This window comes from Panthera onca, chromosome A1, assembly GCF_046562875.1.
Source record: "Panthera onca isolate mPanOnc1 chromosome A1, mPanOnc1 haplotype 2, whole genome shotgun sequence".
NCBI classification, from domain to species: Eukaryota; Metazoa; Chordata; class Mammalia; order Carnivora; family Felidae; genus Panthera; species Panthera onca.
The window spans coordinates 162,145,082-162,171,475 of record NC_138339.1 but is presented as its reverse complement, the minus strand read 5'-3'; the positions used below and the strand labels follow the sequence as shown (position 1 = coordinate 162,171,475).

The following is a 26,394-nucleotide window of genomic DNA, read 5'->3' as shown; positions in this document are numbered from 1 at the left end:
GAATGAGAGGAGTAATACAAACATTTGCTATGGAAGAATTTTTCTTTTCATATGGTGAGAGTAAAATCCATACCCAACAGATTCTGTTTTACTATTAGAATCATGTATGGGCTTTCCAGTTAAAGAGTTGTTAAACTGTAAGCAGATCCCAAGTTTGCATTAAAACCAAATTCTTTCATAGTAAGTTATTTGGGATAAATATCAACTTATCCATGCATCTATAGCTTTGTTTATGTCTTCTCCCTTTAAAAAAATAAAAGAACTGATAACAGCCAATTTGCCCCCAAAGATACTTCTATATATTTTTTTATATTGTTGATTCAGCAACACGTTTTGAACAGATTATTAAGCGGCCTATTTATTCTACCCAATTCAATATAATTGTTTTGATTACATTGTTTCTTACTGACTTGGAGCTTGGAAACTTTGCAATAAGTTTATATTGAATTTCGACCTATGTTTTCACTGCAATCCACTGTTCTTTTTGTTCAGAGAGAGAATTGAAAATTAAATCAAAGAACAAATCAATCATAGTTTTACTTTTTTTTTAATCTGAAAAAAATCGCAAATAGACTTGACTAGTTTAAGGGTAATAATTAAGTACATTTTTAAATTGTCTTTTATAATTTATGATTGTGATACATGTTATCTGTTTTTCATTGTCTTTGTAGTGTCATTAATAAATACGAACCAGCAGCAAATAGATGAGATAGTATACCAACTAGGTACAGTTATATTTTAGTGCAGAAATTTTACTTTCTTTTTTTTCTTAATTTTTAAATGGTTACTTATTTTTGAGAGAGAAAGACAGAGCACGAGCAGGGAGAGGCAGAGAGAGAGGGAGACACAGAATCCGAAGAAGGCTCCAGGCTCCGAGCTGTCAGCACAGAGCCTGATGTGGGGCTGGAACTCACAGACCATGAGGTCATGACCTCAGCCGAAGTCAGACACTTAACCGACTGAGCCACCCAGGCACCCTGAAACTTTACTTTCTATAACTGCTCTTCTGAGCTGTGCTTTTGTATGAGCAGGACAAATATGGACACTCAAATTTCTTCCATAAATAAATTCACAAACATTGTAAAGGTCAAAACTTTTTCTAAAGTGGTAAATGTGTGCATTGTTGAGGGAAAAAAAGCATTTGTTGCTTTGAGCGTATTTTATAGCACAATGGTGATTGATTGGGACAAGAAACTTACTGAAATGTGTAGGATATTTTTAACACACTGCTCTTGTGATAGAGAACATATAGGAAAAGGATCAGAGCATTGGTGTGAGTCACAGAAAATATAAGTGTAATTCTTTTGCAGATCTCTTATGTGTCATTTACAAAGCAGCATTTGTTCACATACCAGTTGTTGGAGTGTCCGTGGTTTAGCCCTGGTGTCCGGGAGGGTTTGATCTTGTGTCTCTCTCTCCTGCCTCAGCATTGCTGAGTTTTCTGCAAACGCTTTCTAGCTGTTCCCTCCATTAAAATAAACAAACGCCATTGTTCTGTGACAATCCAAGTTTCCCTCATTTAAACCAAGCTCATCCTCGAGTGGTTTGATAACCTGAATTTTAAATGTGAAGCCTGATCTTCAGGTATTTCCAGAGTCCCTCAGCTTTAGGGAGGTGAAGAAGGAATTAGAACAAAATGAAAATCCAGGAAGAAGGGGAAAGAGCAAAGGGGGGCCTCGTGGTCAGTTTTCCTCTGCTCCAGGCAAGAACAAGCATTCGAATGAATGAAGCTCACTGCTCCTTTCATTTCCTTATTTTGCCCCAGAAAAGGTAGTGCGTATTCATTGGTATGAGAAGCGTACAATTAGAAAAAAAAAACTACAACAGCCTTCTTCTCTCCTCCGTGTAATCTGTTGTTTTTCTTCAGAAAGTCTCTTCACCCACCTTTTATCAGCAGCCCTCATTCTGAGAACTTACGACGCATTACCTCCTCTGAATTATCATGGCCCATCTTTTGGTTTTAAATCCCGCTTCCTGTTCCTTTGCGTTCTACAGTTGACTGGCTCCTTTTACATTTTCCTAGGATATGTTTTGCTTAAAATTTTAAGAAAGCGATTGAGCGGTTTAATCTGCTACCTCAGCACATAAGTCAAATTCCCTTTCCAAATGTCAGATCTTGTTGACCGTCTCATGAGGATTTGTGTGCTCACCCATGGATAGGATAAGAATGACACTTCTGCTGTGGTTCACTGTTAGCTGGACCCCTAATGGTGGTGAAACATTTAATCAATAGGAAATTCCTATACTGTTGAACTGTTCCACATTCGACGTTTCTAAGATATCTCCTATTTAAGTGAACATGATGAAGTGTATATTTGTTGCCTGACTTTCAAGTGCATGTCTCAAAATGAGCGTGTTAGATTGAACTCAGAAGCTTTCCCAGCTACGATGTTCCTTATCTGTTTAACTTGCAGGCTTCCTCTCTGCCTGAAATTCGCAACCACTGTTATCATACTCGACTGCTATTCCCCCTCTGTTCTTTCTTGACTTCTGACTGGGTGCCTCCTCCCTGTGTTGTCTTTCCTGTCCTGAGATGGATCCCAGGGTCTCATGTCCAGTTATTGCCACTAATGGAACAGCCGTGGCCAGAATGCACCCTTTGGTGTTTGAACATGGAAGTGCTCTCCTGGGGTATTTAAAAACAATTTTAGTGCTTATTTATTTTTGAGAAAGAGAGGCAGACAGAGCGTGAGCAGGGGAGGGGCAGAGAGAGAGGGAGACACAGATCTGAAGCAGCTCCAGGCTCCAAGCAGTCAGTACAGAGCCTGATGCTGGGCTCAGACTCACGAATCGCGAGATCATGACCTGAGCTGAAGTCAGACGCTCAACCGACTGAGCCGCCCAGACGCCCCTCTCCTAGGGTCTTTAATCACTGAAAAGTTTGATACGTGCCAACGTTTGCTTCTAATATGCTATTTCACGGGGTCCTTGAGTTCGAATTCGCAACAATTCTGCATAGTACCTAGTGGGCGGAGTGGTTCGCCAACCAGTTGTGGGTTTTCACCAAGCAGTAACAACAGTGACAACAGCTGACAGTTCATGTGCAGCCGCCGGACATCAGGACTTGTGCAGAGTGGTTTGTGTGGGTCACTGCATTTGATCCTCAGAAGAGCACAAGTACTGTCCCTCATTTGTTGTTGTTAGGTTTTATTTACTTGGTTTTATTTTTTTTTAGAAGCTTATGTATTTTGAGAGAGAGAGAGAGAGAGAGAGAACAAGAGGGGCAGAGAGAAAGAGAGAGAATCCCAAGCAGGCTTTGCAGTCAGCACAGAGCCCAGCATGGGGCTCGATCTCACGGCCGTAGGATGATGTCCTGAGCCAAATCCAAGAGTCAGACACTTAATTGGCTGAGCCGCACAGGCGCCCCTTTTGTTGTTAATTTTTAAATTTGAGTACTGATGACACACAATGGTGCATTAGTCTCGGGCGGACAGCGTAGTGATTCGGCATCACTGTGTGCTGTCCTCACCGCAAGAGTAGCTCCCGTGCATCACCCTACAACACCATTGCAATATCATTGGCTGCCTTCCCTGTGCTGTCTTGTATTCCCATGACGTTTTTTTATCTTGATTGCTAAATGTCTTTAGTTTGAATGTACTGACACACACAACACAAATTCTTCCTCCTGTATCCCCACGTTATAAATCCCAGTCTGACGCTCAGAACTTAAGGGAGGTGACCCGTGTCATACACAGGTACTCAGTCTTCTACTGGTTCAGGGAGGAGGTCATTTTTATTGGCAATGCTAAAACCTCTGATTTGGCTTGAAAGAGGAAATTGCTGATGTGAATTTGGCTGTTGTGGTCAGTCTGCTTTGGCTGTGGGCCACTGCCAGTTTAGCAGAAGCGTTTCGTGTGACCGCTTAAAAGATAGTCTGCGACTGGGGAGACCTTTCTCATCCGCAGAAACCATAAGCGTGAAGGCCCCTTGCGATACCTGATCTGCTTTCAAGATAAAGCTACCTGTGAAATGGAACAACATGGGGCCATTACCTCTGTCTACCGTGTTATCTATCACACCCTTGGTCTTGCTTGGTCTGAACGTCTACACTGACTCCTGGAGGCAGCCTGTGAGGCCCTGCGCTGTGTGGCCATTATGGACAGAGACCCCAGAGCCATACATCCTGGTTCCGGTGCTGGCTCGGCACCTGCTGGCTCTGTGACTCAGGCAGTTTGGTCAAAGTCTTTGCCACCTTTCTCCTCAAGTGTAAAATGTGGGTGTTGTTTAGTTAAGACTTTGTCCAGGCCTTTCTCCCTGCTTCTTGGGAGGAGAGATGCTAGGAGCTTGAAATTCCCAAGTCATGGGACTGACTGTCTCCGATGTCTAAGATCCCGGGGGTCACACTTGAATTTATGCTGCCAGGGCGCCTCAGGGCGGGGGGCTGGTCACACCGGAATATCCAGCGATGGGAGTAAGTGACTGAGCACTGAGTCAGCCTGGGCTCCCGGACGGGAGGAGGCCTGGACTCTGAGTCCGGTGATGGAGTCCATCAATCTTACGTAACAAAACCTCAGGGAGGACCCGGTGGAGCTTGCTGATTGGGGAGCACCTCTGTAGTCTTGGCGGGTGATATGCCCTGATTCCACGGGGAGGGCCCTCCGGACTGCACCCAGGGAGAGTGTCTGTGTGCACTGCGGGTCCTGACCTGTGCCCTCCGCAATAAAGCCTTAGTAGTAAATATGGTGCATCCCTGAGCGCTGTGAGTTGTTCTAGTGAGTCATCAAACCCCAGGGAGTTGTACATTGGTAGGCACTTGGTCAGAAGTGTGGGTGGGCATGGAGACCCCCAAACTCGTGGCCGTGTCTGACGTAAGGGCAGCAGCCTTGCTGGAAACAGTGCCCTTCATTTGTGGGGTCTGTGCTGTGGACAGTCAGTGTCAGAACTGCACTGCAGGAGGCCACCCAGTGATGTCAAGAGACAGATGTCTCTTGAACGTGCTCTTGATAACTCAGTGACAATCTTTCTGAAACACTTAGAGCGCAGCGTCTCTGGCTCACTGTGATTCGACATACATGCTTGAGAAACGATGAAAGGAAAACCAGATGTTTTTCCATCCGTCTGTGAATTGTCAGCATAATCATCTAAAGAAGAAAGGCCTTGTAGCTATACGCGGAGACAATAGAATTCAGCTTGCCGTTTGGTGCTGTCGAACTGAATATGAACCATTTAGAGAAAGACTTGTTTTCTAAGAAGCTGGAAAGAAACATCCAATCTCAGAGAAGACCAGCTTTGGGCGGGTGCGTCCTCTGATTAGGTTGCTTCGGGGCTGGGTCTGCAGGGTTTCTGAGTCATGTAGCACTTGGGATGGAGAAAAGATGTGACAGGGATAAGTCTGGAAAGAGGCAGACCTGAGCAGGGCCAAGGACGAAAAAAGCACAAGGGGCTGGGGGTGCGCGGGCCCCAGGGTGCATCAGCCAAGTGGCCGTTGATGAGAAGAAATACCCTGTGGTGATTTTTCAAAGGGCAGAGTATGGGTTTTGCAATGTGTCTTTGACCTCAATAAAACCTGAGACCCACGACGGTCTTAGAATAGATGTTACAGAAAGCCTTGAAGAGGCCACATTTTCTGAGAGAGGCCCATCATGCATTCATTCAAAAGCAGGCCAACTGTGGCCACACAAGATTTCTTCTACAGCCTTTTCTTGCTCAGTGGACAGTAAATACGATTTGCATATCAAAGCAGTTTCAATAATCATTGAGCCTGACTGGGAACAGGCTCAAGAAGATTGCCTTGAGTATCTCCCTGGGCTCATGGTTGCGGTCTTGTCATGCAGTGTATTAGAAAAATTATGTTGCAAATGAAGGACATAGCCTTCGACCCATGTCTCAACACCACACATGGGGCTTTCTTTGCAGAAATGTCTCCGAGTAATTCAGGATAAGCAATACTGAAAAGTGCATTTTTACTCTTCGATCCTTAGACACACCTGTGCTACAGCCATTAATGAATGGCCTTGCCCCGATGGGGGAACACCACATCTCTGGTTTCTCCTGTGGGGCGGTTGTTGTTGTACATTTACTACTGACCCTGAATGACCTGAACATTTTCAAAATCAGCGCAATTTCTGTGACCATTTTGCAGTAAAATAAGTTCACCTGAGATAAAGTCAGACCACACTCCCAGCCCTGGATTCTTCGGAGTCTTTGGAAGCTTTGCATCACACAGTCTTGACAAAGCTGTCGGTCAGTTCCACGTGAACTTACAGGTAGGAATGGCTTCCATGGTCTAGTGGGGGATGGAGAGAAATGTCACACAATCCAGGGACACGATGAAACATGGAGAATTATTTAATCTGATTTCCAAGTTTAAACCATTTACACTATCCCTCAAACATGGTTGGATAACTAGTCAGTCTTCTACAGTTGGTTGCAAACCACACTGTCGTGAGTCTCTGGTTTTACTGAGGTCTAGAAGACACATTGCCTAACTCATGAAGGTAGAGGGACGGGATCAGCATTTCCCTTTCTAGTCAGTTCTTTCCCCTACACCTGAAACTGCCCCAGAGATGGGGCTCACTACCTTTCAGAGCATTTATTCCATAAGCTACCACACACACACACACCTCATTCTCTTCTCTTTTTATATTATACGCCGTGTGTATACTCTCACTCACTCGGCACACCCATGCTGGTGGCTTAAGTTTTACCACATTCTATCAAATGTACTTGCTAAAAATGATGGAGAAATGCAGATTATTAAGTGTTTCCTTGATTCAAGTGAACGATAGTCATGTTGTTTCGTATAAATATCATTCATTAAATACCTACTCAGAAACATAAACACATGCTAGACAGCATAACAGTATAACATGGCCTATCCAGAAATTCCCTTCACGTATTCCCAGAGTGGACGCATTCGACTCACTTTATTTTAGTCTGAAAATTTCTTTGCAGGTATCGGTTGAGAACTACAAGGTGAATATCAAATATCTTAACAACAGCGTCATTTCCCGTTTAACCATGAGACACATTGACATTTTTGTTTCCTAAACACAAGGAATATTTTATCAAAGTGGTTTTTTTTTCATTGTAGTTTTTTAACGACACAAACTAAAGTTATTTGGAGGGGGATGGTGTTGGGCAAAGATAGCAGTTAATTCAAAGCTGTCCAGGAACTGTTTCCTTCAAAATTAACCTTTAGATAATTATTTTGTAGATGCAGAAAAACCCAAATTCCCTGTGGTAAGTCATTCATGTAGCTGTGTTGTTAGGATTAAAATTGAGATCTATTCAGTACATCACCACCACAATAACCGAGTCACATATGCCATTTCCTTTTTTTTTTTAATGTTTATTTATTTTTGAGAGTGGGGGTAGGGGCAGAGAGAGAGAGGGAGGCACAGAATCCGAAGCAGGCTCCAGGCTCCGAGCTGTCAGCACAGAGCCCGACGTGGGGCTCGAACTCATGAACACATGACCTGAGCTGGAGTAGGATGCTTAACCGACTGAGCCACCCAGGCACCCCATATATGCCATTTCTTTACATTTATTTTGATGAGATTTTTTTTGTTGGCCTACTATATCTCCATTTGGCAATTTTGTTTGTTTTCTATAGTTTTCTAAAATTGCTGGTGTCAGAATGGGCAATGATTGTTGCTTTTGTTAGTTTTGTTTTATTACCTTCCTGTTTCCATTTTCAGAAACAAAATCCCAGTTGCTACAGGCACATTTGCTCTGCATGAAATGCCTTTTATGTTTCTAGAAATAAGTAAGTCTTGACTAAATCCAATAGAGTTCAGAAATTGATTGTCTGCCGGAATAGTGTCATGTGGTTTTTTCCACGGTCAGGTTAAAGTGATCTCTCGCCCTTTTAATCTAAACTTCTCTTGGATAGTAGCTGTTTCATTTTCTTTACGTTTGTGGAATCTGCCTTACTTAAGCCTTCTTTTACTATTTTCCTTCCTATTTTTTCTGGTTTTCACTGATAGACTTCTATTCCTGACACCTTTTTTATAAAATTAAAATTTTCTCACGGAGGAAAAATTGGAAAGTCCAGGAAAGCATATAGAAGCATGAAAAAATTCACTCATTAATGTCAAAAGAAAAATTGATACCAGAGAAGTTAAAGGTGAAAGGAAGAACTTATTCAAGACTCTTGCACTAGAGGGAAGGAGACTGAACTTGACTCTTGATACAAAAGGTCAGAGAGCTTTTAAGCACTGGGATGAGTGTGTGGAAAAGCCTGGAAAAGCAGGAAGGCTGGTCCTTGTGAGGAGGCCATCCACAGTTCACTGGTTAGTGCTTAAGGAAGTGAGGCTCCTACCCTCCCACAGAGACCAGGAGATTGGGGCTCCTTCCCTCAATGAGCCTCATGGTTACATTTCTAGAGAATAGCTCCCAGGTCCTGGGGGAGGATGTTGCCAGTTGTAGAATATTTACAGCCCAGAGGGACAAAGGGCAAATTTACAGTGGAACGTTCTCTAAGGTAAGAGCTCTAAGAAAAGGGAGGGAGGCAGTCTAGAGCTGGAGAGAAGCTGTTCTGAAGGTGAGCTGAGAGAGGAGACTGTGAAGTCCATCTGCATCAGTAGTCCACCTTTGAGAGAGAGAGAGAGAGAGAGAGAGAGAACCCCAAGCAGGCCCCATGCCCAGTGTGGAGCCCCACATGGAGCTCGATCTCACCACAGTGAGATCTTGTCAGACACTTAATTGACTGAGCCACCCAGGCACCCCCCACAAAGGATTTTTTAATGAAACTCCTTTTTAATGAAACTCCTTTTTAATGAAACTCCTATTAATTTGGTCCATTCCTTCTTATCCTTTAAGTGTTTCTTTTTCTTTATTGAATTCTTGTTCTGTCTATATAATTACATCTTATTTTTCTAAAAATCAATCTCATATCATAAATATTTTGGATTGATAAAAATTTAATGTGTATTGAAACAAACCGCAGTGAGTACTTAAACATTATTATTCCTTTTTCTAGAAAAAGAGCATTTTCATACATTTTCACAGTGTACAAATGGATAATCAGTGAAAATTTAAATATATAGAAGTGAACTTAGATGAATGCTGTAGGTAATCACAATGATTATGGATGAAATATCCTTCATTTTACAAGTGGAATGGAAACTTAAAGAAGAGTTGTTCCATGAGCATTCAAAAAATTACCATATGCCGGCAGCCAAGGTACATGCTTTACATTTATTTAATGTTTATTTATTTATTTTGAGAGAGACAGAGAGATCGAGCATGCAATCAAAGGAAGAGCAGAGAGAGAGTAGAGAGAGAATCCTAAGCAGGCTCTGAGTTTTCTGCTCAGAGGCCAACACGGGGCTGGAACCCACAAACCGTGAGATCATGACCTGAGCTGAAATCAAGAGTCAGACCCTTAACCCACAGAGCTACCCACGTGCCTCATGCTTTGCAGTTTCTTATAGAAAATATGCATATGACAAATATGTTACCATGTGATCCAACTGTATTATTTAGAATCATTGTTTTTCTTATATGAATAAGAGTATTTTTAACTAGTTACTTACAATTATTGTTAGTAGTAGACCTATGATATTAAGTTATTGAGTGTGGAAGTGATTTTTAAAGACGTAGGTGAAAACGCGTCGGAGGAGGGAGCACGTGTTAGCATCACAGAACTGTAGGGCTTAGCATACACTTAGATACTGCCTCGTCTAACTCCTGCATTTGCAAAGGCGCAGCTATGGCCCAGAGATTGTGAAGGCTTAGAAGGTCAGGTGATTGCCAACCTGAGGCAGAAACCGACTTAGAAAGAGGTCACTGTATTCCTGGATCAATCTTCTTTCTGAGTATACCTCTCAGTTGGAAATATGATAGAACCCGCTAGTAACACTGTGATTAGATTTGAGATAGGAAAGGGGTTGTTTGGCTGTTTTAGTAAACTCACTGTTTCTCCCTTTCAGAAATCCTTTGTGGGGCACTTGGGTGGCTCAGTCGGTTCAGTGGCTGACTTTGGCTCAGGTCTTGATCTCACGGTTCCTGAGTTTGAGCCCTGCACTGGGCTCTGCACTGACAGTCTGGAGCCTGCCTGGGATTCTCTCTCTCTGTGCCCAAAATAAATAAATACATTTTACAACAGGAACATAGAAATCCTTTCTAACTGGTGATTTTCTGTGGTTTCTACCTGACTAGTCAAACCACTGCTTTATTCATCACTTTATACTCAGAACACTTGGCACAGTATAGGCAAAACCTCTCTTTAGTTTTTTTTTTCTTTTCTCTTTTTCTTTTAAAACTTCCTGACAAAGCAGAAAGAAAGAGATGGCTGATATACAAGGCCAGATAAGTAAGGACATATTTTGGTAAGTGTGAGGGTGGATTGTGGGTGTGGCCGGTGTGACTGGTGGCTAAGAACACAAGCTCTGGACCTCAGGTCCCAGCTGTAGTCCTGCCTCACTGTGTGTCCACAGCCAGTCCGTCTCTCTGTCCCCCAGTGTACTCATCTATAAAATAGGTGGAATAGTAGATGTGTCTTTATAATGTTGTTGTTCCATAAAGAGTTAGTATGGATGGAGTACTTAGAATGGAGATGACCATGCCTTAAATACCATGTAATTATTAAAATGTTTTGTGGGTGGTCCACTCAGATTAAAGAAAATATAGGGAAGCTGCAATGGTCTTCAAATACCTGAAGGGTTCTCATGTCAGAGAAGCATGGGACACACCTCGGAAGCTCAGGGAGGATGAATAGCAGTTAGGGCAGCGGGCAGTGTTGCCCAGTTGTTCACGGAAGAAATAGGGCCCCTTTGCAGTTGTGGATACCTTACCACTTGATGGTATTCAAGCAGATCTGGATATGAAATTTTTATAAGCATTAAAATCATCCCCATCATATAGTGAATTTAAAAAAAAATGTTTAACGTTTATTCATTTTTGAGAGACAGAGTGCAAGCAGGGGAGGGGCAAAGAGAGAGGGAGACACAGAATCCGAAGCAGGCTCCAGACTCTGAGCTGTCAGCACAGAGGCCAACACAGGGCTTGAACCCACGAACTAGGAGATTATGATCTGAGCCGAAGTCAGATGCTTAACCGACTAGGCCACCCAGGCGCCCCAAGAATTTTTAAAATTAATAACTGTACTCTTGGAAAGAATAGTCTGCCATGGGCTTTGAGCACTTGGTGTGCAGGCCACCAAGTAGCTCAAGGAGACCACAGAACTCACTTGAGGGGAGTGGCACTGGCTTACCAGCTACTTGGTGCAGTGTTCGCTGCTCACTCAAAAAGTATTTGACTCTTGGCCGGGACTCTGTCCTACAACACAACACACTGTGGGTGCAGGTGTCCGTGGAGGTCCACCTGTGTGGGCCCATCGTGGGACATGGTGCAAACACGAAACTCTGTGTGTGCCGTCTGTGAGTAACAACATCCTCAGTCTCAGATCTGGGAATCTCTTGTCTCCCACGCTTCTCCATGAAATAGTGCCAAGCTGACCTGTTAGTTTGTAAGCAGAGCAAACTTCACAGCGCTGGGCACGTGCAACTAACAATAGCTAATTTCACTGCCTGCTTATTCCTGTAGTCATTGTGCTAAGCCCTTTGTATGCATTATGTTGGAAATCCAACACCGGTCTTTTTTTACAGATTGGTTTTAGAGAATGTGTATATAGCTTGCCCAGGATGGCAGAGTGAGCATCAAACGTTGTGCTTTTATGACACAGACACAGTACACTTGTCACTGTTCTGCACCAGGCTGCCTCGTTAGTGTGCTCCCCTGTCGCCTCACCTACTTAAATATGTCTTCATTGAGTAAACCATCATCATCCAGAGCTCAAGGGATGCATAACCGACCTCACATTTCTGTAAAAGTGTTCCTCGGGCCTTTCCCTCAGGCCTGGCATTAATGCAGCCCATTTACTGTTGTTGTTTTTCCACACTTTGCTAGACTCTGTTGTACATTTGGAAGATAGGGCACAGAGACAGGCTGTAAAACAATGAGACGTTGTGGTTACTAAAAGAAGCCCTTCAGGATGCTTTCCTCCACCCCTAGCACTGTTAATCTACAAAATCATTTGCATTTCTCTATACAGCAAGAGGAGATTGAAATAAAAAATTCCCTTGTAATGGCGCGAAAACATGCAATACAACAGAATAAATCTAACAGATATTTGGAAGGTTTTAATACCAAAAGTTACAAGAATACTGAGGAAAATTAATGATCAGAATAAATAAAGATACTGTGCTTATGGGTGACAGAATTCAACACCGTTAATATGTAAACCCTCCCCCAAATTGATTTACCGGTTGAGCACAATGCTAATCAAAGTCCCAATGGGCGTGTTTATAAACATTGACAAATAGATTGTAAAGTCTATATGAAAATGTTAATGATCTTGAATAGCCAAAGCAAAAGAGCAAAGTTGGATGAACCTAGTACTTGATTTTTGAGTCTTACTGTGAAGGTGTATTAAAGCAAGACAATGCAGGGGCGCCTGGGTGGCTCAGTCGGTTGAGCGTCCGACTTCAGCTCAGGTCACGATCTCACGGTTCGTGAGTTCGAGCCCCGCGTCAGGCTCTGGGCTGATGGCTCAGAGCCTGGAGCCTGCTTCCGATTCTGTGTCTCCCTCTCTCTCTGCCCCTCCCCCATTCATGCTTTGTCTCTCTCTGTCTCAAAAGTAAATATATATTAAAAAAAAGTTTTTAATAAAGCAAGACAATGCAATATTGATGTGAGACTAGACTGTTATATCAGTGGAACACACTGGAGTACCCCCAGATAGACCCACACATATATGGTCAACTGAATGTTAACAAAGGTATCCAGATAATTGGCTGGAACACTTGGACAGCCAGCCATAGGAAAAAAATAATGAAACTTGACGCGTGTACAACTCCATATACGAAACCCACTCACGATGGATTATAGACTCAAATGTAAAGCACAAAACTATAACGTTTCTGGAATATAACCTGGGAGAAAACCTTTTTGATCTTGGGTTAAGAAAAGAATTCTTAGATAAGACACAAGAAACCCAAGTCATAAGAGGGGGAAAAAAAAAAAGGAACAACATATTTTGAAACACACTATAAAGAAAATGAAAAGATAAGACCCAGACTGGGAGAAAATACTTGCCATGTATGCATCTGATAAAGGACTGGGAACCAGAATATATAAAGCCAGTACTCAGGCAACAAAGATTTGAACACCCACTTTACCAGAGAAGAGCTTTTTATATTGAATAAGCACATTAAGATACAGATTGAAACCACAGCGAGAAACCACTAACATACCTACTAGAGTGGATTTTAAAAAGAGAGAGAAGTGGGGCACCTGGGTGGCTCAGTCGGCTAGGCGTCCAACTTTGGCTCAGGTCACGATCTCAGAGTTTGTGGGTTCGAGCCCCGCGGAGGGCTCTGTGATGACAGCTCAGAGCCTGGAGCCTGCTTCGGATTCTGTGTCTCCCTGTCTCTCTGCTCCTCCCCAAACCATGCTGTCTCTCTCTGTCTCTCAAAAATAAAACATTAAAAAAAGTTTTTAATTAAAAAAAATAAAAAGAGAGAGAAACATTGGCAAGACTGTGAGGCAAAGGAATTGCCAAGGCACTGCTGGGGGGAGCACCACGTCAGAAACAGTTTGTGGAGTTTCATCTAGGTTTTTAACCAAGATAAATGAGAGCATGTGTCTGCCCAAACACCTGTACACAGCTGCGTGTAGAAGCTTCATTTACACTTGACAACACCTGGACAAACCCAAACGTTTGGTGCATGGATAGCCCGAGTGTCGCATGTTCCACAGCAGACTACCAGTCGGCACTAAAAACAAGCCACCGACCAACCTCAAAAACATTATGCTAAGTAAGTGGAAGCAGACGCAGGCAGCTACGTGCTCTTTGATCCCTTTCTGACATTTTAGAAAAGGCAAAACTATAGTGAAAGAAATAATTATCAGTGGTTGCAAGGGGCAGGAGGTGAGTGGACATGACTGGCTCCAAAGAACAAGCACAAATATGGGCACCTGGCTGGCCCAGTCGGAGGAGAGTGTGACTCTTGATCTCAGGGTTGTGAGTTCAAGTCCCAACGGGATGTAGAGATTACTTAAAGAAATTAAAACACAAACAAACAAAGAACAGGCACAAAGAGATGGTTGGGAATGATAAAAATCCTATATAGCACTGGTTATGTGGGCTACACAAATACATATATTTAACCATTTACAACTATATATGTATTCGACACATACATCTGCAAATGCATGTACATCTACAAAAAGTGAGTCATAGTCAGTTTTACTCTATGTAAATAATACCTCAATAAACCTGAATTTTTTGCAAACCAAAAAGTGCATTTAAGCGTTAATTAGAATTACAAGTGCTGTAACAGAATACATGAAATAAATATGTTTTTATATATTGCGCTTGATTAAATAGGTATATATTTTTGCTTGTATGGTAACATTTAGGGAAATGCAGTTTTAAATCTCGCTATCATAAAATGTTACAATGCAAATTAAACATTTAGATTGTGTTAATTTTTAATGAACGTTATATAATAATGGCTTTCTTTTGGCAATGATGTCTTTGGAACAAAAAAAAATGAAGTGGCTTTTATTTTCTTTTTTTGCCTAGTTTGAGCCATATGAAGTAATGAAACTTATTGTTTGTAATATTTCAACCTTTGAGCACATCATTCTTCTCGGATTCCCCTATTAATATTTCATTACAAACTCTAAATATTGCCCAAGATTCTATAACATATTTTAATTTTTTTTCAATGTTTGTTTATTTTTGAGAGACAGAGCATGAGCAGGGGAGGGGCAGAGAGAGAGGGAGACACAAAATCTGAAGCAGGCTCCGGGCTCTGAGCCATCAGCACAGAGCCCGACGTGGGGCTCCAACTCACAGACCGTGTGAGATCATGACCTGAGCCGAGTTGGACGCTCAACCAACTGAGCCACCAAGGCGCCCCTCTATAACATATTTTAAATTGTATATGAACAATATTTTAATTAATTGTGTAATTTTGGCCTTTACATGTTTGCAATTCACTTTCCCACTTAAATCTCTTGCTTAGTTCAACCATGTATCAACCTTAGCTTATAATTTGCTTATAAATTGCTTATTGATTTTCTTTTATGTCATATATACATTTGTAAACATTTTCTTCTCAAGTTGAATATATTTTTTTCTTTTAAGGTTGAAATTGAGTGAAATTTAGAATAGAAAAGTTTACAGATTTCCCGTTGATTGTTTTTTTCCCCTCCGTGTCGAGAAGCAGTTTCTTATTTGAGTAAAACACCTTTCTATAACTGCCCAGTTTTGTTATGGTCTTTTTTGATTAATACGACAGTGTCCAGAGAAGACTAATTACAATGTTGATTATTTTCTGTAGCAGTCCCCTGGTGTTGCCGATTGCCAAGCAAGACAGTATGTTGGAAAAAGACATTATGTTCAAAGATGCAAGAAAAGGTCTATGCAAGCGACAGTCTCAGGACAGCGTCCCTGAAGATGCCACAGTGAACGTCCCCACCAAACCTGAACAGGTAACACGTCTTTACTGTGGGTCTGCTTAGTGCATCATGCTTTAAAATCCAACGTTTCAAAACCAAACACCCACAAATTTCCATTCAAGGAAAAATTCATGACCTAAAGGTTAATACTTGGTTTAAAATTCCCATATACACACTGTCATGGCATTATACTGACCATTAAACATAGCTGCTTTTGTGTTGTAGAAGGATTTAATTTTTTTTTTTTAATTTTTTTTTTCAACATTTTTTATTTATTTTTGGGACAGAGAGAGACAGAGCATGAACGGGGGAGGGGCAGAGAGAGAGGGAGACACAGAATCGGAAACAGGCTCCAGGCTCCGAGCCATCAGCCCAGAGCCTGACGCGGGACTCGAACTCACGGACTGCGAGATCGTGACCTGGCTGAAGTCGGACGCTTAACCGACTGCGCCACCCAGGCGCCCCTAGAAGGATTTAATTTTATACTCTTGACTTCTATACCAGGAACATAAGCTCAGCCAGTATGCTGATTCCTGAATACTTCCAGTTATGTGTTTGGTCGTCATTTTGATTATTACATGGAGTATGCTTTTTGTTTCCTTCAAAGATCCAACTATTTTATATAATAAGAAGAAAGAAAAATCAACCACTAAGAGTCATTTATGGAAAGTAACTGTGGTGGTGTACTTTGTGTGTGTGTGTGTGTGTGTGTGTGTGTGTGTGTGTATGTGTGTGTGTCCTGCAGTGCCTAGGTTATGGGCGATCACTCTGATGAGCTGGGAGATATAGAAATTAGTGTATTTTCTGTTACCATTCCTACAGAAATAAATGATTTTTACATGCTTCATGTTTTATAAGTGGCAGAGTAATTTTATAAATGTCAGAGTAATCCTTGAAACTGTTTTATTTCTCTCTAATTTCGGATAATTTAAAGACATCTTAGCTAGGTTTTCCAAAGGCCATCTTTTCAAAATTTAATTTTAGTTTCATTAATTTTTGTTATGTCAAAATAACTAATAAATGATTTTTGTAATTTTGAGATACTTTAAAAATTATTATTTATTTGCTTTTGAGAGAGAGAGAGAGAGAGAGAGAGACAAAGAGTGAGTGGGGGAGGGGCAGACAGAGAGACACGGAATTGGAAGCAGGCTCCAGGCTCTGAGATGTCAGCACAGAGCCCGATGCGGGGCTTGAACCCACGCATGAATGGTGAGATCATGACCTGAGCCGAAGTCAGACACTTAACCAACTGAGCCACCTGGGAGCCCCAATACTTTTAAATTTTAGAAGGTGTATTTGTCAGCTTAGGCTGCCATGACAAAATACTACAAACTGGGTGGCTTAAGCAACAGAAATTTATTTTTCACAGTCCTAGAGACTTGAAGTACAAGATCAAGGTACCAACTGATGAGGTTTCTTCTGATAAAGGTCCTCATCCTGGCTGCTTTCTCCCTGTGTCCTCATCTGGGAGGTGGTCGTGGTGGGGAGGAAAGAGACAGAGAGAAGGAAAGAACTGTCTGGTGTCTCTTATAAGGACACCAATCCTATAGGATCAGGGCCCCACCCCTGTGACCTCATTTAACTTTTATTACCTCCTTAAGACCCCATCGCCAAATGCTCACATTGAGAGCCTCAACATATGAATTTGGAGGAAGGCAATTCAGTTCGTAACAGTAGACAGATTGAATGTTAGGTAAGATTTAAGGCACCGCTGTCATCCCTCCTTGGCCCTGATTCTCTCCAGAGGAAGATCGACGTTACCCACTGGCTGAATTATACTTTCACGTTTCACAGGAGAGCTTCAGAAAAGGCTTGTGGAAGCAAGAGCCTTCTGAATAGCATTTTAAAGGGAAACGTGGAATGTGGAAAATTTCTTTACAAATTGAAACAAAACCACTATATCTCTCCTTCCTGGTTTTTCTAAAATGTAGGTTTTATTAAATGGTAACTGTGTGAATGAATATTCAAGGCTTGATTGAAACTTTTTCGGTTCTGATAATCACCAAAACGAACATGTATTATCTCTGAGAATGGAGAGAGAATTCCTCTTAAGTTCCTTCGAAGTGTGTTATACATTCTTCCTTTTCTTTCCTTTTCATTCTGCCTTTCCCTCCCTTTCTCCTCTCCCTGCCTCCTTCTGTCCTTCTCTAACTTCCTGACTTCCTAACTTTACCCTCTCTCCCTTCTTCTGCTTCCTTCCTTTCTGAATATATTTGTAAAAATTTAGTTCACACTTGAAATTTGGGTCCAATTTTTATTCCACTTAGTGAAGGCACAGTAGCCTGGGAGTGCAGAGAAAGACTGATGCTCTGGTTCAGGTCTGCTGCTTAGACTCTAGGTTCCTTGAGCTCATAAGACCCATCTATAAAATGGGTACATAGTATAGTCCTCACAGGGTTTTTACAGAGCTGACAAAAGAAGAGGGCTATAAAGGTTATAACACAATTACCAAGAACAGAGTAAAAATGCAGTAAGATGGGGGCACCTGGCTGGCTTCGTCGGCTGAGTGTCCACCTCTTGATTTCAGCTCAGGTTGTGATCCCACAGTTCTGGGATTGAGCCCCGCGTAGGGCTCTGTACTGACCACACGGAGCCTGCTTGGGATCCTCTCCCCCACCCCCTCTCTGCCCCTCTCCTGCTCTCTTTCTCTCAAAATACATAAATAAACATTAAATTTAAAAAATGCAGTAAGATGTATTTATATTTTTATTGTTATTATTTGTATAGATTCACTGTATGTTAGGTTTTGCCAGAATGGCTGAGTTCTCTACCCCTAAATGTATCTGCTCTTAATTGATCTAATTCCAGTCAACACATCCACCACGCTTTATTTTTTTTCAATGCAAATGTAGATTACTTTAGATAATAATAACACAAAATCATACTTTGTATTAACATTTCAGTGCTTAACCATGCATTCACCTGCATTATCCTAATCCTCAAAATCCCACCATGGGCAAGTTATTATCCCTTTTCATTACTTAACTTACACTCACGTTACAGATTCAGTTTGAAAATGACCAAATTCCAGAACCTGAAGCAAATTGCCAAGAGTCACAAGTACTTTTTTACTCTGGATCTGGTTCTTCATCGGGGACACCCCCAAGGAGCTCCCCGTTCACCTGGCAGAGCCCTGTCGACTTGCGATGGTTCCATCAATAGGCGAGGGGTCGGCATGCCATGGCTGCCTGTGCGCTACAGGGCTTTTGACGGTTGGCGAGAATTCTCTTTCTGTGGTCCGAGAAATACCCATATTCACATACGCAAAAATGTAAACCCTTGGCCAGGTGAAGCAATAGGAAGTGAAAGAACCTGATACATTTTGTTGTCTTAGAAACATCTAACAGGGGCGCCTGAGTGGCTCAGTTGGTTCAGAGTCTGACTTCAGCTCAAGTTGTGATCTCATAGTTCATGGGTTCGAGCCCCGCATCAGGCTCTGTGCTGACAGCTCGGAGCCTGGAGCCTGCTTCGGATTCTGTGTCTCTCCCTCTCTCTCTGCCCCTCCCCAGCTCATTCACTGTCTCAATCTCTCTCAAAAATGAATAAAAACATTAAGAAAATTAAAAGAAACATCTGACAGAATAGCGAAAACAAGGGGAAATAATTAAAATGCTATCTAGGCACGGTGGTGGGCTTAAGCTTTGGAAAACTTAGCATTTTGTCAGATTATCACCCTTTTCCCTGTTATGACCTCTTGGCCACCTCGTTTTTTTCCTAACTTCCTCTCTCCTCTTCATTCATGAATACTCGGTCCTTATCCCCTCCTCAAGATCCTGATGGTTTTCTCCCGTTTGTCAAACCACCTCCTCTGTCCCCTGGACTTATGGTTTCTGCACATGTACTGCTAATCTCCCAGGGATGAAAAGTCACAAACAAACGAACAAAACAGGAAAGCTGATGCCACTCCAAGCAAGTGTGGATGACCTGGAGTCAGGGAAATCAGAGTGTTTCCCAAACTTAAGTTCCCTTTGGATCTCGAAACATTTCTCAAAGTGTTTCTCTGAAGTTCTTCCTGACCATCTATCCTGAGCTCTATTTACCTTATGTTCTAGATCTCCCCTTTTACACAGATAGATAGGGATATATATCTTCATAGAAATCATAGTGGCCAATCTCAGAGAGGATTTTTTTTTTTTACATATTTATCCCACCTCGCTTTTATCTTGTGTTATAATTGTTTGGCAGACTTCGACAGTAGACCTTATCAAGCCTGCCACTGTAACATAAAAATATTCGGAGATGTGTTTTTCTGGTTCTTTCTACTTGCAGCTGCCCCGGTGCCTTTGAAATCTTTATAAAGAATGTGTCCCTCTGATAACCTTGCTTACAATCCATCATCAAAGCCTCCTTCCTGATCATTTTGGGCTCCTGATGTGATGAATGCAAGGAATTCTTCCCTTGATCTGCTCTCACACTGTATTTGTCACATTTCATTACCGCAGACAGGCTCAGGCGTCTCCACATTTTTACTGTCAGCCTAGTACTTTCCCTAACCCTGTGAAACAGCTGTGCCACTGTGGATGGAAATCCACAAAAATACCAATGGATGTCTGCAATAGCTCTTTCGGGCTTGTCAGAACAAATGTCGGGCTTCCGTTCATACTCTGCATGCGCTTTCTAAACATACACCCAGAAGTCCGCATTGAGCTTGTTAGAGCTATGGCTGTAAGAGGAAGTTTCTTATCTTAGAAACGTAAACCATTTCTTCTAAAGAAAAAAAATCTCGCTTTTGATTTGTCTCCTTTTTATGATGGTGTGGGAGTTAAATATGGATGCTAACTTGATGGAGACTTTTGTCTTATTTTTGCATTGTTCAAACTTATTGCAACCCATTATTGTCTTGTATCATATCATGTAGATGCATGAATACGTATATATGTGTGTGTTCGTGTGTGTGTATAAAGTGTGTCTATATACACACACATACATACCTGTTTTGGGGGGTGAATATCTGTGTCTATGTACATGTGTGCATTATGATACTTTTAGGAAATGATTGCAAAATCACTGGAAAGAAAAGATATGTACATCCATCCCTAGATTGATAATGAAAGTTTTCTTTTATGCATCTCTCTATATAAATACTTTTGCCAGGAGTCTTTATTTCTTGGAAACACATACTTGTCCATTTGTAGTTATTTTCTGAGTTCCTTTCATGTCTAAGGGCAAACACTTGAGCCAGTGACCCTGTAGCCCAGTGCAGGTATCTTTCAGTATAAGCAAACCTTTGATCTTTTGAAATTTGTTTTTTTTTTTTTAGTGTTTATTTTTGAGACAGAGAGACAGAGTGTGAGCAGGGAGGTGCAGAGAAAGAGGGAGACACAGAATCTGTGTCTCTGGCTCCAGGCTCTGAGCTGTCTGCACAAAGCCTGACACGGGGCTCAAACCCGTGAACCATGAGATCATGACCTGAGCCGAAGTCGGACGCTTAACCAACTGTGCCACCCAGGCGCCCCTAAACCTTTGATCTTTTGTACATGGGTCCCAGGTAATAAATCCAGTGCAGTTTGGGGGCTCCCCTCCTCTGCCACCCATCCCTGTCCCATGCCCCCCTCTCCTCCTGCACCACCACCTGCCCTGTTTCCTTCCACCTTGCAGCCCACGGGCGCCTTCCAGGGGGCTTTCTGACTTTATGACTCTTACCCCCTCCTCCCCTCTCCCTGCCCGTCCTCTCCCACACCCCATGGGACGGCCTCCCGCAGTTATGTCCTGTTTCAGCTTTGCTGCGCTTTCCTCAGAGAGGACTTCTGAGACCATCCGAGCCAAAGTGCACTTGGTCACTTTTCAGAGCATCCTGTTTTCCCTCCTAGCGCTTTTCCTCATTGTGATTTCTTACTTACCATCCTCACTTTTCCCCCTGCAAACTGTAAACACTGAGGTAAAAGACCTCATCCCTTATCTCCCTCTTTGTACTAAACCTTGAACAAGGTGCCTGGCTACGGGCCAGGGAGCAAGAAAACGAAAGGCAAACTATTGAATATACGTTGTCAGATTGACTCATTATCTGCTAGACTTTCTCCGCTGTTACCTAATGGTTATTGTCCCGGCTTCCACTTCTGACCGCTCAGCTGTGTGACCCCAGGGAAACCGTGTGGCTTCTCTGGGCCTTAAGTTCTACGTCTACTGATTAAGGACCACATCACTGAATTTCAAACTTTTTAAAATTATTATTTCACAGCAGATCCTTCCCCTTAAAGGGATATATGAAAAAGAACTCCAATTTTTAAAGCAGGTGAAAGATGAGTGTCTTTGCTGAGAGCCACAGAGATTGGCCCGGAGCCCTCTACAAATGCCTCCTCCCTCCTCCCTCCTCCCTCCAAAGGCAGTCCTCAGGGAAGTTGGCAGAAAGTTTATCTTTGGTGCTCACCGGCCCTCTCTAGATGTTTTACTAACTGTGTAACAATGTACCCCCCACCCCCACTTATCCACAGAGCAGGCACCTTGCTGGGCCTTCATGCAAACTAATTCTCACAGCCTCCAATGAGGGACCCATCATTATCTTTCCTAGTACGAAAGAGGATCAAAAGTGACTTAGTAATGTTAGGGAAGAAAAATGTTCACATTCCCACAACCAGGAAGATACACCACTGAGATTTCAACCCATTCATCCCATTGAATACAAAAATAATCAATGTAAGGGAGCCTGGGTGGCTCAGTTGGTTAAGCATCCAACTCTTGGTTTCAACTCAGGTCACGAGCTCATGATTCGTGAGTCTGAGCCCCACGTCAGGCTCTGCAGAGACAGCAAGGCGCCTGCTTGTGATCCTCTGTCTCTTCTTCTCTCTCTGTCCCTCCCCAGCTTGTGCGTGCTCTCTCTCTCTCTCTCTCAAAATAAATAAAAACTTAAGGCAACACACACACACACACACACACACACACACACACACACGCAGTCGATCTCTTAACGTGCTTCAGTTTTCAGCATTTAAGGTGGGGAAGCTCAAATCAGTATGTAAGATTTTTACCCAAATGAGCCTGACTGATACGAAATACCGAATCAAACACAGCGTACGTCAAGCACGTTTCTAGTTACTTACCTGGCAGCATTTTCGGATTATGAGACTCTTCAAAGTAGAACTAAGTGTATCGTGTTAAAGAAAAAAACAAAACACACATAGATATCACACAATCCCAAAACTGATTTTGACAACCCAGAAAATACTGGGGGTTGTGGAACATTATGACTTCTATTTTTGTCAGCAACAAGTACCAGCTTTTGGATGCCGCTCAACTATTTAAGTAAGTATTTGTGAAAGTATCAACATCTTAAAGCTATGCCTCTAACTAATTAAAATTAACTAGTCAACTAAATTGAATAAGACTACGTTATATGCACCTTAATTTCAGGTTAATTCTGAAAGGTATTTTGAGGCATATTTCCTTTAAATGCTAGAAAAGCAGAGAAAATAAACCCAAGGTGTTGGCTCTGTTGGGAATATTGGGGGGCAGGGAGAGGCCTGTTCTTGACATTTATGAGGTCTGGAATATTTTACAAATTATTTTTTTTTACATTTATTTAGTTTTGAGAGACAGAAAGAGACAGAGCACAAGTGGGGGAGGGGCAGAGAGAGAGGGAGACCCAGAATCCGCAGCAGGCTCCAGGCTCTGAGCTGTCAGCACAGAGCCCGACTCGGGGCTCAAACTCACACACCGTGAGATCATGACCCGAGCTGAAGTCGGATGCTTAACCGACTGAGCCACCCAGGCGCCCCACAAATTAATTTTTAATATATTTTTAATACATATTGGATAGGGTATTTGCTATTTTCCCAAATGGTGGTGTCTCAAATACCAGAGCCCACGGCCATGACACCCTCCTAACTGGAAGAAAAAACAAACCACTCTTCTGACCATTTGAAATTCCCAGTAAAGAATTTGAGTTTCCATTATTAATACATTAGGATTATAAACAGTCTGGGAGGGCAGTGACTTGTAATTGTCAGTGCCATAGACATTTAGCTGATCAGCAGTAATATTTAAGTTCAAATTATGTAACAGTGGTGCATACGATAATAAAATTTGTAACGCAACTATAAATACAAACTGCAAATGCAACTAGAGAATGCAAACACGAACAAAAAATAAGAGAAGTAAACTTGCTGCTGTTAAAAATTCGCTATGGGCACCCACGAGCCCACAGAGGCGTTAATCACAATATTCTTGTTCTTTGGCTCTCCTGTGTTTTGACATAAGAAAACCAAAGCTGTCATAGTAGATTGAGTGTCTAGTTTGCACAACATTATCTTGTGTATGTAAAATTAAACATTGGCCATTCGTGGGGCACCTGGGTGGCTCAGTCACTTGAGGGTCTGACTCTTGATCTCGGCTCAGGTCGCGATCTCACAGTCCTGAGATCAAGCCCTGTGCTGGGCTTCCCACTGAGTGTGGAGCTTGCTTGGGATTCTCTCTCTCTCTGCCTCTCAGCTGTTCACACACGCCCCTTCTCCCTATCTCTTAAAATAAATAAATAAACATTACAAAAAAAATTGTCCATTCTTAACTCGTAAATGATAGATTTACATTTAATCCAAATTCAAATTCATCTCTTTTTTAATTGAAATGTTTCCCAGGTGTTTGTTTTTTTTTTGTTTGTTTGTTTTTGTTTTTAACTCTGTCACTTTCCATGAAATTGAATAGGGAGGCATTTTTTTCTTGATGGCAGAATTATCTTAATCTCACGGCTACTTTCGTTGTAAGTGTAATGTTGAAAAGAATAAAGATCCCAAGCCAAGATTCTGGAGTCTTCTTTCAAAATCTGGCCTCCTCCTACATGCATGCAGAAAGTAAATTCCAGGCACACTGCTTCCTTCACCACGCCAACAAGGGTAATATGAAAATTTTTGCTTTAGCTTTGGAAAACGCTGCAAATATGTGAGCTTTTCAGCTGCTTGTCTTACAGAGGACTCAGGTGTCTACATTTAAAATCAACATGCTGAAATAATTTTGACAGACTAATGCCTTTGCGGGACGTAAGGTTAACACGGGGGGTGTTCGTATCAGTGCGTGTGTGTGAGCGTGCGTGCACACTCACGGGCACAGGACCGAAATTCTCATCTGAATACGTTTCTCTGTGGCTGTTGAATTTTTTGTTCCTTGGAAGTGAACCATTTCATCTTTTAATAGCGGTTTCAGGCTCACGTGGCCTTTAAACCTTTGACATGTAATTGAAACTGGGACATCCAGCTGTGAAGAAAGTTGATTGGAAAGCAATTAGAATTGATCTCACTTATGTTTTTCCCCAGGTCAAGCTGATGCCTCCTGCTCCCAGTGATGACCTAGCAACTCTCAGTGAGCTGAATGATGGCAGCCTGCTTTATGAAATTCAGAAGCGCTTTGGGAACAATCAGATATATGTAAGTGCCCTTGAAATTGCCTTTTGCACTGCCTTTGTCTTGCTGCCAGTGTTTACCCTTCAGTGCTGCAGATATTACAGGTAAAGGGCTTAGTGTTGTCTCTGGGCATGCTGACAGCTTAAGGTGGATTTCTCGGAGTTTGGGTTCATTCTGATTGAGTTCCAAGGCAGGTTCAGCAGAGATCCAAATTTCAGAGTTGTTAAGTGAAAGGTAATACCCTGTGGGTAGACAGCTTTCCGGTTGTCACGTTTGCTGTGGAAGAAGATCTTGCTAGAAACAGAAGGATCTTCAAGTCACTTATCAAAATGCTGTTTGTTTCCTGTGTTCTACATAGCCTGCCCGATCTGGAAAAGAAAGCTGAGGAAGTAGAGTTGACTCCTCAGGTCAGTGTGCGTGAAAAGAGAAACTATTGTCCCTCTCAGTTATCAGGAAACGCTTTGTCTGTAAAGTAAATACTTTATACGCCCATCTCTGATAACAGGATATGAATATATGACACAGTTGACAAACGGCATGGAGAATTAATTTGCTGTGGTTCTGCCCTGGTTTATATGTGTTATTTCTTCCAATGCACAGAACAATTTAGACCCCATGTAATCTCAGTCTCTGGCTCTGTCCGACTCTCTCTGTCCTTGAATTTGTTATGTTCAACTCATAGCAATTCAATCAGAATGTCTGTAGGGAAATCTGATTATGCCCATATCTGCTATCCCTTTTTGATAACCCCCTTTTTCTCCTGGTCTACCGAGAAATTGATTAAGTAATTTTCATGTAAATGTGAAGCCTGAGATTTCCTTACCAGTCATAAATCGCCAGGTGCTGATTAACCTACGCAAATTCAGCACAGCCTCTTAACGCTTGGATGAATCGGCCGCCTCTGCAAATACACGTAAAATTAAATGTTTCTATCAAAATGAAGGGAATTACGTCATTGGCATAAAGTGGGGAAACCTGATGACCTTGGCCCCTGTTACTCTTGTGATTTGTGTATTGTTGTTATTCCGTTCCCTCACCTTTTCTAGCATTGTGCTGATTTCTTCTCTTCTACCACAACTTCCTCCTTTTGACTTCTTAATTATATTGCCAGAAGACCATTGCTTGAACTGTTTTGGATTTCTGTGTTTCCTTCATGCTTCTCAAGTGCCTCTGTGTCCCTGATACCCACTTAGTCTACTTCTTGGCGGTCACCGTTCTCATCAAGACCACTGTCCTCTCTTCCCCAACCGCCTCCCAGCCGTCCAGAGACAAACTTGTTCCCTCTCCACCTGACCTCACAAGGAACTAGAGTAATTTTTGTAATGAACCAGTGTAATCTTGAAACCCCCGTTCTTTGACTTCTCTGTGGCTTCTCGTTTTTCATGGGAGGACAGCCACAATCTTCATTCACGATCCAGCCCCCGGACACTAAGCGTTGATGCTCTCGGCCTCCGGCAGCTGCCTTCCTGTCTACACCAGGATTTTTCTCAGCCTGTTTTGCTTTCCCCTAAGTTTCTCTCTCTACCCCATGAAATAAACACTTAGCTTCACAAACTCCCCCTCAAAAGTTCTTCAGTCTTCAAGGAAACCTCCCCAGATAAAGTTGTGATGGATCTTTCTTGTGACTGCTTGTGATTTTATACCTTACCGG

General features: G+C 42.2%; 1 protein-coding gene across 2 annotated transcripts in view; it reads left to right on the top strand.

Moving 5' to 3' along the window:
- The window catches only part of MYO16 (myosin XVI), a 611,293-nt gene that overhangs the window by 273,566 nt on the left and 311,333 nt on the right, over nucleotides 1-26,394 (top strand). For both annotated transcript variants that reach the window (XM_060636706.3, XM_060636705.3), the window contains exons 10-11: nucleotides 15,297-15,447; nucleotides 24,657-24,767. In XM_060636706.3, coding sequence (XP_060492689.3) covers nucleotides 15,297-15,447; nucleotides 24,657-24,767 — 262 coding nt within the window. The remainder of the gene's footprint in view (nucleotides 1-15,296; nucleotides 15,448-24,656; nucleotides 24,768-26,394) is intronic.